Source organism: Malurus melanocephalus, unplaced genomic scaffold, assembly GCF_030028575.1.
Source record: "Malurus melanocephalus ecotype Western Australia unplaced genomic scaffold, MMel_1.1 scaffold_494, whole genome shotgun sequence".
Classification (NCBI taxonomy): Eukaryota; Metazoa; Chordata; class Aves; order Passeriformes; family Maluridae; genus Malurus; species Malurus melanocephalus.
In genome coordinates this window covers 56060-69813 of record NW_026623726.1, presented here as the reverse complement: position 1 = coordinate 69813, position 13754 = coordinate 56060, and the positions used below count along the sequence as shown (strand labels likewise).

General features: G+C 43.8%; 1 protein-coding gene across 2 annotated transcripts in view; it reads left to right on the top strand.

The window, feature by feature from the left end:
* The window catches only part of HTRA1 (HtrA serine peptidase 1), a 31739-nt gene that overhangs the window by 8501 nt on the left and 9484 nt on the right, over window positions 1-13754 (top strand). For both annotated transcript variants that reach the window (XM_057381147.1, XM_057381146.1), the window contains exons 2-3: window positions 6509-6608; window positions 6931-7135. In XM_057381147.1, the coding sequence (XP_057237130.1) occupies window positions 6509-6608; window positions 6931-7135 (305 nt within the window). The remainder of the gene's footprint in view (window positions 1-6508; window positions 6609-6930; window positions 7136-13754) is intronic.

Here is a 13754-nt window from a genome sequence, read left to right as displayed (position 1 = left end):
CTGTGCCTTTGTCAGGGAGCTCCTGGCCCGTGATTAATTTGTCACCTCCATGAGCTCTGCACTAACATGGCACTGCTGCCCCGGAACGGCGCGTTCCTCCTGCCCAGGGCTCCAGGCTGCCTGTTTTTGCACAGCCTGGCTTCCCTCCCACCTCACCGCTGCTGTTTACAGRAGGAATTGCAGTTTCCTGTTGTTTTAGATGGAGCTGTCGCTCCTCTCTGGATCCCTGCCCTCCCTGCTGACACCCAGTTGCCTTTGAGCCTCTCCCCAGTTTGAAAGTCTGTGGCTTTTTGCTCCCTGCTGCTGTAATCGTGAGTSTGTTCTGCAGGGGCAGCCAGTGCACTTGGTTTATAAAGGAATTTCTGGCATTCCTGGGAGGTTTTTATATCCGTATTTTCTCCCTGTGAGGTTCTGCAAGGGTTGCTAGAGCCCGAGACTGATCCAATCAGATAAAATCGGGGTTATGCCCATTTTTGAAATAAATCTAAGACACTAAAGCACAAATTGCTTTTCACAGCTTGCACCCATCCAGGGCGTTCCTCCTTTGCWGAACCATCCAGCCATGCAGCTGAGTTGTAACAAAGATATTCTGGTATCTGATCCGCTTCCCACTTGTTCTGCTTTGTAGATAAGTGGGTGGAAAAGTTCCTGTTCCTGCTAAAATGTAAAGTGTAAATCTGAAATTATATAGGAACTCCCCAGGAAAAAACTGTGGGCATGGTGCATGAGGAAGTCTGCCCACTGACCAATCTTCAGTGTCAAGAACATCCTGAATTGCCTTGGTACTGGGTGCCAAAGGGCTCTGATTCACACTGACAAAGAAACTGGGCTAAAAAGATTGCACCAAAGTTCTCTGAAGGCTTTGAGTTGCGATTTTGTTATATTCAAATATTTTCTGTTGTTCTCTTGTTTTATAAACRCAAGTGTCCAAGCCTTAAACACTTCCAGGGATGGGACAMCAGACATCRGTAACATTCTTGTGTTGCCAATATCTGCTTTTACTTATCCTACATTTGCTTTTCTGAGATCTTTCCCTCTGCTCAGGGCAAGCATTAATTTGCAGCCAGTAGTGTATCAGTATAACATCAATTAAAACTTGAGTTTTTTCACCTTCATTTTGTTACTCAAACGTGCTTTTGTTACACAAGCGACCACACATTGTTCTGAAAACTGTCCTGTGTCACCATTAATTTGAGAGCTGTTCTGTTCTATGAACTTTGTGTAGATTCCCTGTTTTGTTTAGCTTGGCAGCTGCCTTTGGTTTGTTTAAAATCGGTGATTAAAATGAATGGCTTTATGCTCTTGGATTAGCAGGGAAAATACAAAGTCCTTGTTAARGGCTGCCAAGAAAGAATTGATCATCTAAATATTATGGTGATGGAAATGGACTTTACTTTYCCTCTGCACGTGTGCATTTATGCCAAATAGCAATTGAACTTGAAATCCTCACTTTAATTTTGCAGGAAATTGCTGCAGGAAATATTTTAATTGAAGACCAAATTCATGCAGGTTACCATTGGGAGAGATTTCAAGCATTTTATTCTACCATTATTTAGGGCTATGAAAATATTTTTGCTTTTAAGAATGTCACAGTAATACAGAGTTTCCTCCCAGAAATCTTTGAAATGTCTTGAATTTCTCCATGGATTATACAGGGAGGAAAAATAACTGATGCAATAGCATCTCTGTTAGCAAGGTGCTGTGGTTTAGACCTCTCAAAATTCCCTCCAATAACCTCAGAGCTGCTCTTGAGCAAATTGCCTGTGACACGTAGAATGTTGTTTCTTATTTTCTTAGTGTTTTCATTGCATAATACCCTTTTTTTGGTGAATTACACAATTTATCCTTGAATAGGAAGTGGAATATTTAGGCTTGCAGTCTCCTGTAATTTAAAAAAAGAAAGAGTGGCAGCAGATTCCCACACTTCCCCTTTTCTCTTTCCAGCAGGGTTTGCCAATTCATCCCCCAGTTGAGCACCTTTGCTGGAGTCTTTTTTTCTTTTTTTTGTCTCCACAGCCAGAGGTTTGAACGTTTTCCTATGGCATGAATGGAAGTTTGTACAAACACCAGCAGTTGGAGTTTTTATTTGGGAGGGTGGAAGTTCTCCAAGCAAAACTTGGTTTGTGGTTTGTGTCAGTAGTCGCCGGTTCTGGCAGCCCAGAGGTTTCGTGAGCGCTGGAGCTCTTTTGGTTTCGTTCTGCAGAGAATCCCAAACCCAAGCTGTGCTTTCAGACCCTCGTGTGTGTCTTAGATATGTTGTTAAGCCTCTATTTTCAGCAGCCTGGGCAGTTTAATATTATTAATTATCCCATAAACTTCAGCCCTTCAGTGAAGGTGGCATGGAGACACTTTATGGGATGTGCCTTTTCCCCCTGTCATTGTGTCCGAGATAAAAAGTACTATTGAAGGGGTGATTGTGTTGGTTCTAACTTCAGTCAGTGGGAATTTCAAGAGGAATGAGAGAATAATCCCCTTTTTGAAAAGCTGAAAACTGGGTGGTGAAAGAAGCCGTGTCTGACTGAGATGTGCCCAAAGCTCTGTTTGAAGATCCTGTGCCCCAGAAGCCCTTCCAGAGCAGCAGACACTGCTCTCCCAACAGAGGGGTAGATGTTCCTTTGGTGAGATTTCTATCTCCAAAGCATCTCTTCAGCTTTGAATTTTTTTTATTTTCAGCCCAAAATAACCACCACAAGCAGCGTGTGTGAGCTGTAAGCATCACTGCACCGGTGCCACTCTGGGTAATGACCTAACCAGAACACAGATCTTAATTTGCTTTTTGGCTCYTCTTTGTGAAACCAAATTACTTCAGTTGTTTACAGCTGGGTGTGCTTTTTTTTCGTGGCTTGGTGCTCTGTCTTGCTCTCCTAGCAGTCTGTTTACTGATTATTAGCCCTGTTAATGCCAGTTGGCAGAGATTTGCCTTTTCATTTCAGGGCTGGCAGCCAGCACACCTTTGAAGCCCTTGAAGAATTAGTTGCCTTGGGAATTCTTCATGCTATAACCTATTTATATTTTTTAAGTCCTTTTATTGATTTTTAAATTTTTTAAATTTTTTTAGTCATTAACTGAATTCACAACAATCATCTTTATAATGTCATTAATAAATGTTTCTTAGCTGTGCTTGTGGGCATTTAGAGCATTGTGCAATAGTTCAATAAAAACGTTACAAAACACAATAATCACAGCATATAAATAGAAAGAGGAGCAGTCTGGGAAGATCTGAACGTCAGAGCCCGAAGGTATTTAGGAACTAGAGCTTTATTCAAGCCCAACACTCAATGATTTAAAAACAAACCAAAACAACACCACCCCCACAAAAAAAATTGAAATCCTTCCCCAAACAAAAAACCCCAAAACATATATTTTCTGCTAAGATCTGAGCTATTGGTTCAGCTGGAAAATATATGTGTGAGAGAGAAGAGGAAAATATATCTGGTGAAGTTCTCAGTGTCACTGCTGTTTTCTACAGTGGCTGGTGATGGCTCAAAACTGCCCTGTGGTGGCTGAGGAATCAGCCTCTGCTCATATTTAATTTGTAATATTGGTGTTTTTTTGGCAATTTAGGCTTCCACGTAGTGGCTTCTGCCTCGGGTCAAATCCCAGATAAAATTTCACACAGTGGGGATTTCTTGTAGGAAAGATCAGCCCCCCTTGTGTGGCTCAAAGAACGATTAGCTGCACAGAACATTGAGTATGTACATAATATGCAAATTATATGCATGCTTATTTTGGCCTCTTTTTTATGCCCCCCATTATATTTTATCTCAATGACAGAAGAAATTTTCAATGTGCTAATACTTGCACAGCCTTCAGGCTTTATGTTGTTGGTAAAGACCAGCTGACAGGAATTATTTTCGTTAACGTTAATTAATGAATTCATCAGAATAATACTTTGGCTGTTGTTTATTTGCTTTAAAAAGGTATGTTTTCCATTTAAACGGGCAGGAGTTCAAGAGCAGTTGCAAAACTGTGTTACACAATGCAGGAATTCCTAATACATAAGCAATAGGCAGGCGTGGCCAGCTGCTGGGAGCTTTTTTTGGGTCAGTATGCCATGAATTAGTATTTATTATCTAACTTTTTTTAAGTATGAAATTCTGAATTTTTTTTTTCCGCTCCGCAGTTTGGTTTGGGACTGTTTGAGGAGGCGGATTATGCACWGAATACTGCTGCCTCTGAAATCCTGGCTTTTGTAGGCTCCAGTTCTAAGGGAGGGCAGCTCTGAGGTGAAGTATTAGCAGTCTCACCATGTACAGCCTGGGCATCCTTTTTCTTCTTCAGTAGCTAAAAGCAAAAAAGATTGAAGGCATAAAAAAAAAAAAAGCGGTGCTTTTCCTGTGCAGTTCCCTCATCCGTGGAGCTCTCTTTTTTTATTTTTTTTTTTTCCCAAGGGCAGGATGTGACCTTTGGATGTCTACAGCTCTGCAGCTGAGATGAAATCATTTTATAAGCAGTGATCAAAAAAGCGAATCGATGGATGCGGCAGTGCCCTGTGGTGTTTTAGCCCAGCACCACGTTAATCCCATCTGATAATCTGCCCAAGCACCTATTTAAYGCAAGTGGAGAGTTCCAGACTGCAGTTCTCATTGTAAAAATTTTCCAAAACCACCCCCATCAGAGCTGTCAGCTTTACAGCAATRGCGTGACTTGTTTAATACTGAATATTTCCAACAGAGGATAGAAATCCTTCGGTAAATTGATATTTTTTTTGATCAGCAAGCCCTTATGCTTCTGTGGGGTAAAAGCCCAAGGGCAACAGCTCATGTGTGAATCAGAAAGCCCAGAATACTCTCGAGGAAGACAGGTGAGGACAAAAGTTTCCTGATCGATGTTGCTGCTCCGTAAAGCAGATAAACGTTTCCAAAACCGCATACAGATTTTGTGGTTACTGTTGGTGGCTGCTGCTCGTGCCTGGCTGTGTTTAAAAGCCCTTGAGATACTTCACAGGGTATAAATAAGGAAAAAAACTGGCAGATAGTGTTTGGGTTGAGGGCATTGTGTGCTGGTTGGCGTTGGAAGTCACCTGGGATGTGTTCGCCCCTGAATCAAACCAGGGTCTGGACAGTGTTCAAAGAGGGGGCATTTTGTTCCCAAATCATCACTGCCTCCAGTGTGTACTTAAAAATTTGCATGGTTTTCCACTCTGGTTTATCCAATTGCAAAGGGCATTCAGGGTTTCTGAATTGGGGTGGTTTTATGGGATAGTCCTCCGTCCCCTGTGATCCTGCAAATAAATCGTCCTCGTACACCGTCAAAGGCACTTAGAGCGTCCACAAGCTGCTTAGGGCTTTAATCTCTGCACGGATTTAGAGGCCAAATGGCAAAGATGGATGGGAGCAGCACAACACATTAATGCTCCTCTGAAAGTCTGTCACAGGCTTGGCTTGTGCCTGTGGAGCGTGAGATGGAGGCACCAGATAAAACCGAAGTGAAAACAGAGGGTGTTTCTTGCCTCTGAAGAATACAAAACAACTCTTTGGGGTGTTCCCAATTTCCATAGCTGCTCCCATTTTTTAAAGAGGAATGTTTTGCCCCTGAGCTGCTTGAGAAGGAGGAGTTGTGTCAGAACTGTGAGTTTTTCCCAGAGATTTTTACACATCTCCTGGTGCAGACAGGTTCTCTGTTGGCCACAATGGGAACTGGATATCCAGTGGATTTTTTGAAAATCCCACTGGCCCCTCTGGAATACTCAGTGACCATGAGCTTTTGTTCGAGCACAGCCCAGGAATGCAGAGCTTTGTGGTCCCATTGTCCCCGGGTGTTATATCTGTTTTACAGCCCTGGGGGTGGCTCAGTGACCCCAGAGCAGGGTGGGATCCAACCCTTTGGAGCTGATGGGCTTTGGGGGCACCAGAGGAAAGGATGCCTGGAGTAAATCTGTGGGGTGTGGGGAAGGTGTGGGTGCCAGGCAGAGCTGCTGGCTCAGGATCTGGGGACACTGGTGGGAAAGGAAGCCCAACCTTGCACCCCAGTTAAACTTTCTCAGCAGCTGCTCGGGGTCAGGACCTCGGTGTCCTCGGCATTTTACAAACGYAGCAGCCTGAGACTTCAAAAACCTCCAAGAAGGCGGATTTTGGCAGAGGAACAGAGCTCGTTTGTTTAATCCAAGGAGACCATACAAGCTAAGTGGACCATCCAGAAAAGGAGAGAGGCGATGGAGGCATCTGAGTACAAAATCCCTTTCACAAAGGGRGAGCGGGYGGTGCAGGCAGGGAACRARCCCTGTGCTCCTCCATCCCTGGGCACCACAGGGGGAGGAATGGGATCAACCCATGCTGCCCCATGGCCCAGTGGGGTGCCCTCCAGACCAGTTTTCATGGGCAGTTTGTCCTAAGGATAAAGCACTCTGCCTCCATGCAGAGAAATCTACAGCCAGGGGTCATGCTGTGGATGAGTTTCAAGGAAGGGGAAGAGATCCACTCGGAGCTTTTTTTAATTCAGGTGTTTTGCAATGACCCTCCTGCAGTCACTTGAAGAACTCATGACATGTYCTCTGTTTCTATTTCAGGCCAGGAACATCCGAACAGTCTGAGGCACAAATACAACTTTATTGCAGATGTGGTGGAGAAGATCGCTCCTGCTGTGGTTCACATTGAATTATTTCGCAAGTAAACAAGATGCCCAGTCTTAATTTTTTTTTTTTTTTTTAATTCTTGAAAACGGCTGCCAGCTTGCCAGAAATGTTGATTGATGCTATGAAACAGAAAAGAGGTTTTGAGATAATAAATATTTGTCATGCTTAAGAATTTAGGATAATTTAAAAGTCATGGGGAGAAAAAAGAAAGTAGTTAAACAGATGGATGTGCTTTATCTTCTTAATGAGARCAACACCAGATATCTTAAAATATTAAACCCCACCAAACTCCTTTTGGCTGTGTGTTATTTGGAGTGATTTGTAGCACTAAATATTTTATTTCCCTTGTCTTTTAGACTTCCTTATTCCAAGAGGGAGATTCCTGTTGCCAGTGGCTCGGGGTTCATCGTCTCTGAGGACGGGCTGATCGTCACCAACGCCCACGTGGTCACCAACAARAACCGGGTGAAGGTGGAGCTGAAGAACGGGGAAACTTATGAAGCAAAAATTAAAGATGTTGATGAGAAAGCAGACATTGCACTAATTAAAATAGATACTCAGGTGAGTCGTTAAAGCGAGACACATTTTATTGCTCTAATTTGGCATTCTCTTTTCCAAAAAGCATTGCTGGTTTTTGGGTTTGTAGGATAAACAAGCTGTTTGCTGGGCTGTAGAGGATTTATGAACTAGGTGGATGCACATTTTTAAAAGCTGAGTTTGTGTGTGGTAGTAGTTAATTTTGTCAGCTCTCAGTGACAAAATAGCACTTTTTAACACATCCTCAAAATAAAAACCAACACCAGTTTGCTGGCTGGCTTGCACGTACTAAATCTGATATGACTCTATCTTAGAGAGGAAATGGGAGTGTTCTGCTTGTGCTCACCTGTCTGGAGTGCCCATATTGGAGTCATAAAATGCTTTTAGAAGATTCATTTATCCCTCACTGATGCAGATAATAAAATGGAAAATGTCTTGAGAGGGAGCATCTTAACCATGGAAATTCAAGCCATTTGGGAAGATGTTCTTACAGCACAAGTGGTTTTCTGAGCAGCCTCCCAACCATCCTCTTCCTCCATGTCAAATGTTCATCTCTCAGCATTCCTGCACCTCCTGCCACAGCAGAAAAGCTGTCAGGAGGTTCTGCACACGTGGCAARTGGAACATTGTGTGGAAATGCTGCGTCATGGAGACACAATGAGCTGAATGTCACCGTTTGGGTTGCTGCTCCTGTTGGCTTCCCTCCTTTGGTCTGTCAGTTCTGACCTCCGAGTTTAAGGGGCAAGAACGTTTCATTTGAAACACATGACTCAAAAATGTGTAGATCTTGCAGCGTTGTTTGAGCTCAGCCCTATTCCCCAGCGAGGTCAGGAGTGTTTGTGCCAGAGTTCATGTCTGAACGAACGCCTGACGCAGAACTCTTGGACGACCCGAGATGCAAAGAGCTCCTGCTGCTCCCTTGCCACCTTTATCACTTAAAACCTTTTTCTTTTTTAAAAGTTTTGTAACAGCAACGAGGCAGAGAAACTGAACAGCACCCAGAATGCTTTTGCCATGTTGTGTTTTTTTTCTGTTTTCGTGGGGTTGCTTATTTTTGCATTTTTATATTAAAATAAGCAAAAACAGCCACAAAGCAAAGGGAAAGAGCTCCAGGATGGGCAGGATATGGCAGAGAGTGAAGGGAAAAGTGCTTTGAGGTTGGAAGAACAATGTGGTGGGAGAGCAGACCAGAGGAAGGTGAGAAGGAGAGGATTTGGAGCAGCAGGAAGGTGAACTTCGGAGAAGGAGAGAGGGGGCATGGAACTGCTGGGATGGATCATTTTGAGGAAAAGAGCAGACATGGGGTTGAATGTTGAGATCCGAAGGAAATGGCTCCAAATTTCCCTGCGAAGGTGGGAGAAMCTGGAAGAAACTTGGAAAAAAGGGAATAGATCCAGCTGAGCTGCTTGTGATGGAAACCACAGCTCAGCAGGGCTGGAATTGGTCTGACCTGCCCTTGGCAARGATCTTATCAGCTGTACAACCCCGTACCTGGGTGTTTTACTCCCCATGGCCTCTCCCATTGCAGCTCAGGAAAATATGGAGAAGACTTGGGGAAAGTTTAATGGGATGGGAGACACAGATTTCCAGCCAGGTTCAGTAAATCCCAGTCCAAGGTGAGGCCTGAGGCACCTCTGTTCTCACAACAGGGCTTGTTCTGCGTTTGGAGAGTTAGAAACACAGCTTTTTATGTGTTCAYAAAAAAAATTTAAAATGGAAACCCAGTCAGCTGAGGAATTGATTCTCAGACTGAACTTTTATGGGACATTTTAAAATATCTCTTTCAAGTTCACTGTTGGAGCTTTCCTTTTTGCACTGAAATGCCTTGCAGTCATTCAGATGCATCAAAGACTTTTTAAAATCACAGAGGTAATAATTTATCAAATTTGAAAAGTATTTTCTGGATAAAGAAGTCAATGGGATGGTACAAATCACCCTTTAAAAATCCAGATAAGGTAATGAAAACCATCCCTAAGAATTTTTCTGAAGTAAAAGGCAAATTCTTACATTGGAATAAATTATTTGAAGGTGACATCAAAGATGCAGAAGGGCTTTTTTCTTCTTTTCTTTTGTGTGGCATGTGAAGGCAGGATCTGAAGGGTGAAGAATGCTCTGTGGTTAGGAACAGAGCTGGCTCCAAGTGTGGGATCAGGCTGTCAGCTGSTATTCCCAAAGCTGTTCAGATTTTTGCAGCAGCCTGAATGCTGTTTTTCTTTAAGGTGTGAACATCTGGCCAAAGACATTACCAGAACTAATTTGGCTTTGCTGAGGAAATGAAAGAGGTTGGTAAAATCTGGGCACCAGCAAGGATGAACTTGATTAAATCCTTCTCCATGGAAAAACATCTTGCAGTCAATGAGGAACAGAAACCTTGGGGCTGTTGTTCCARTCCTAAAATGTGCTTGTTTTTACAGTCTATAAAAGAGAGCAACAGCATTTATTGAGTCTGCAGTGACACAGAACAGTTTGCTGGAGTGTTGAAAATAGGAAGTGAAATTGGAATCGATGTGGTAGCCATGAATCCAACCTAAATATCCTTCCAAACACAGCAAGGAGACCACAGCACTGCAAAGGAACAGCACAGTTGCAGATAATTGGGCATAAACATGCAAAATTTATAAGACTTCCCTAGAAAACATTTGGATTTTGGCAGCATAGGCAGGGACCGGTGAAATAAATAATCTGTCCTRCGAGGCACGTGTGACACTGCAGCGAGTGTGAAACCCATCAAAACTATTGCACAACACTCCAAAGGCAGCAGATGCTTTTTGCTGGCAGAGCTGGACTGTGGAATTCATCTCAAGGCAAATAACTACCTTGTTAAATCAGAATGTGTGATACAGCTGCTGAAAAGCAAACACCAGCAGGAGGGGAGGGAATTTCGGGGTGGTTTWATGGACAGTGTCAGGGTTAATGGGGGCAGAATGATAAAAGAACCCCACCCAAATGGAAACTGGAATCCAGAAGCAGTGGAAGGTGGAGATGGCTTTTGCCTTGGAGACCTTTTTCACCCCTGGAAATTGAGCTCTGTCCASAAAACTGATGTCTGGTTTGGCACTGAAGGGAGGAGCACGGTGAATGGCTTTCTTTTGAGGCGTTTCTTCTTTTTACATGCTTAAAAACCAGCCAGGACACACCAAAATCACACCTGTGGCGTAGAAGTCATGCCAGATCCTGAAGATTTTTTCCCTCAATGTGGCCAGTTCCTGGCTCTTTATCCCAGACAGGATTTGGCACCAGCGTGGTGCAGCAGCAGTGGGGTTGTGACCCATCTCTAATTTGTGGTGGCGTTTCAGCTGAAACCTTCAGCTTCAGGTTTCTCCTGCACCTTGTTAAAAAACACTTAGTTTGGCACTTTTAAACCAACAAGACCTTCTGCCCTCACTCCTCTAGTGGTTTCTTGAGGCAATGAGCATCTGTATCTTTGTGGTCAGAGGGGATTTGCTCTTTTCCCCTGTGTGTACAAACTGGAGGAGGCAGGAAAGCAAACTTTCCTGTTTGTGCATCAATATTTTAATGGCCTACATTTTGAAAAAACAAACTACTTGGGTGCCAGATGTAAGTGGCTTTTCTGAAATGCTATTTCACTTTGAAATCTGTCGCTGGATAAAGGTTGCTTCCTCTCAAGAGCCTAAGAAAGATCCACATATTGCTTCCAGAAGTCTTCAGGATCCATAGAAATGGAGTAATTTGTAAAAAGCTTGGGCCTTAACTCCTTTTTATTCATCAGTTTAGGCAGCAGTGGTTTCCTGCCATCTTTCAGATTCTTGTAGCCCTCACTGTGGGGACAAAGTGCTGGTCTCATGCAGCAAAATGCACTTCTACAGGGTGGGTCTGCCAGCACCAACATTTTTTATTACTATTTTGATTCTATTTTTTGCTTTTTACTGTAATTTAATTTTTGTTTTATTTCTAAGGGATAACAACAATCTCTTGCCAGGCAGTTGAAAACCTGGTGACATATCAAAACAACACTTCATCCTTTTCTTCTTTTTTTTTCCTGCAAGCTTCCCATGCTCCATATTTAGATAAGGAAACTCAGTTTTGCTTTTCTAACTATAGATGAAATAYTTTTGGAGGCTTGTAATGCCTTCAGCTTGGGTTTTTTTGTTTTCTTTGGCTCCCAGTCAAGCAGTTTCTAGATTGTAGATGATACTCTACATTTTTATATGCTCATGGCCGATGTTTTTATTTTGCCATAATGYACTCTGAAAGCTGAATAGTTTCATTAGTCAGAGCAGAAATGCAATTCCCTGGGCAGTTGCTTGTTTTGCTGGAGTTACTTACAGCTGAATTAGAGTCCCATACCAGCATCTGTGCCTTTCCCACCTAAAAATAAAAAAGCATGGAGGAGATCTGCTGCTGTTTAACACAAATTGAACTCAGAACATTTGTCTCCTCTTCATCCGTTTATTGAACTGCAAACTGCTTCCTGCAAATTCCTGACTTTCCAGCCACGAACCAAGGGGATTACAGAACAGAGGAGAGGGATTTGCTTGCTTTCTGTGCCAGCATAGAGATGCATTCACTTATTTCATGGGTGAAAAGGTTCAAACCAAAACACCTCCTGGTTGTGGCYGTCTCTTGGTTTCCATTTCTCTGTGGCTGTGGCTGTGCCTGGTGGTGGTTTTGTGCTTCCTGYTCTTTCAGTTTCAGAGCTGTTTTGTCCAGATTTCATTTATTTYACCTGGCTCAAGTTATGTTGCTGGTGCACATCAGGTGAACACGTGTGCTGTGCTTTAAATCCCAGGGTCAATTTTGGACCCTGTGCTGCAAGARGGACCTGGAGGAGCTGGAGYRTGTCCAGGGATGGGAATGGASCTGGGGAAGGGTCTGGAGCCCCAGGAGGGGATGAGGGAGCTGGAAAGGGGCTCAGCCTGGAGTAAAGGGGGATCAGGGGGGACCTTGTGGCTCTGCACAACTCCYKRMMRGRRGGGRMMRSCMGGGGGGTCGGGCTCTGCTCCAGGGAACAGGGACAGGAGGAGAGGGAACGGCCTCAGGATGGGACAGAGGAGTGGGRTAGTGGGATAGTTCTGTTCACAGAAAGGACTGTCCAGCCCTGGCACAGCTGCCCAGGGCAGTGGTGGAGTCCCCACCATGATTTTAAAACCATGTGGATGTGGCACTTGGGGGCATGGTCAGTGGTGGCCTTGGTTAATGGTTGGACTCAATAACTCCAGAGCTCTTTTCCCACCTGAATGACCCCACATTTCTGTGATCCTCCTGGCTGTTGGTGCTGATCCCCCCTGCCCTGCTCTCTCGTGCCACAATTACCATGTCCCACTGTGGGACAGAGCCTCTCCTTGTGGCAGCGAGCAGCTCTCGTGTCGTGGGAGTTGTGTTTACCCAGGCTTTGAGTCAATCCATATATAAAAACGTCTGAAGCCCCTTGGGATGAGAAAGGCTTAAAATATTAACCCTAATGAGTGTCTCCTTGCCTGGCTGGGTGTAAACAGTGAGTCATGTGCCACTTCRGGGTTTGCATGTTCCATCCTATTCCTGTGTGCCTGTTTGATTGAGAAAACACATCCAGCAGAGCCCCACGGCTCCATCAGAGCAAGAATTAGAAAAGACAGGGGTAGAAAAGAAGTTTTTGCTGCCCCAGGCCGTGCAGTGAGTCACTGGGAGAGCTGGGTTGGGGTGCTGGGTGTTCCTGGCTCCCTGGTGCTGTAAGGCATGGTCCTGTGCCTGGCATTTTAATTAACTGCGAGGGCAAATGTGCAGTTAACCAGGAGATTAATGAGTTGGGATGGTGGTTACATCATCCTGACGGCCATCAGACGTGATGTAAAAATTGAAGAATGCACATTTATGAAGTACAGTTGTTATTTATATATGTATTTATRTATTTCACAAGGATTCCTCAACTTCCTCGGGATGAGCTTGCCAGGGGAAGGGTGCAAGGGCACAGGGAGGGTGTTCTGACATGATCCTGGTTACAACACTGCCATGAGAGCCTGCAGAAAGGTGTTTTTCCCACTCTATCAAAGGACCTTAATAGGTTTTATGCTGATTTAATTTCAAAACCAAGTATAAATTTAAACCAAGTTTAAATTAATACTTTTTTTGTTTGTTTGTTTGTTTGTTTGTTTGCTTTTTAATAATGGAAAATATAATACTGAATGTGGCAATGTTTTAAGCTATATGAAGCCCAGCCCAACTACAACCCATATATTCATCACCACACTTCTTCATGACATTCTTTTGTAGGGGCACTGATCTATTTACAAGTTAATGTAAATATATTAATTACACACTGATATATTTACAAGCTAATGTAAATATATTAATTGCACACTGATAAATTTACATGCAGCACTGTCAGTGCTCTGCCCCACACCATCATCAGAAGCAGAGGACACATTTTCCAGAGCTGGGTTTCATAATAAGTGCAGGACCAGGTGGTTTTTGCAGTGGATTTGTGTTTGTAGCGAGGGGAAGGTTTAGCCAGGCTTTCCAGAAGGATTTGGATCACAGGGGTGACCCAGAGCCAATCCTGCAGCAGCAGAGTTTGAACTGCAGCCCAGCCAGAAAAGGCACAGGCTTGAAGCCTCAGCACAATCAGCAGCAGTGGTATTAGTCAGAGAGTGTTCCTGTGCTTTCTCTCTGCTGCCAGATGCGATTTGGGCTTTGTGGCTGTTGT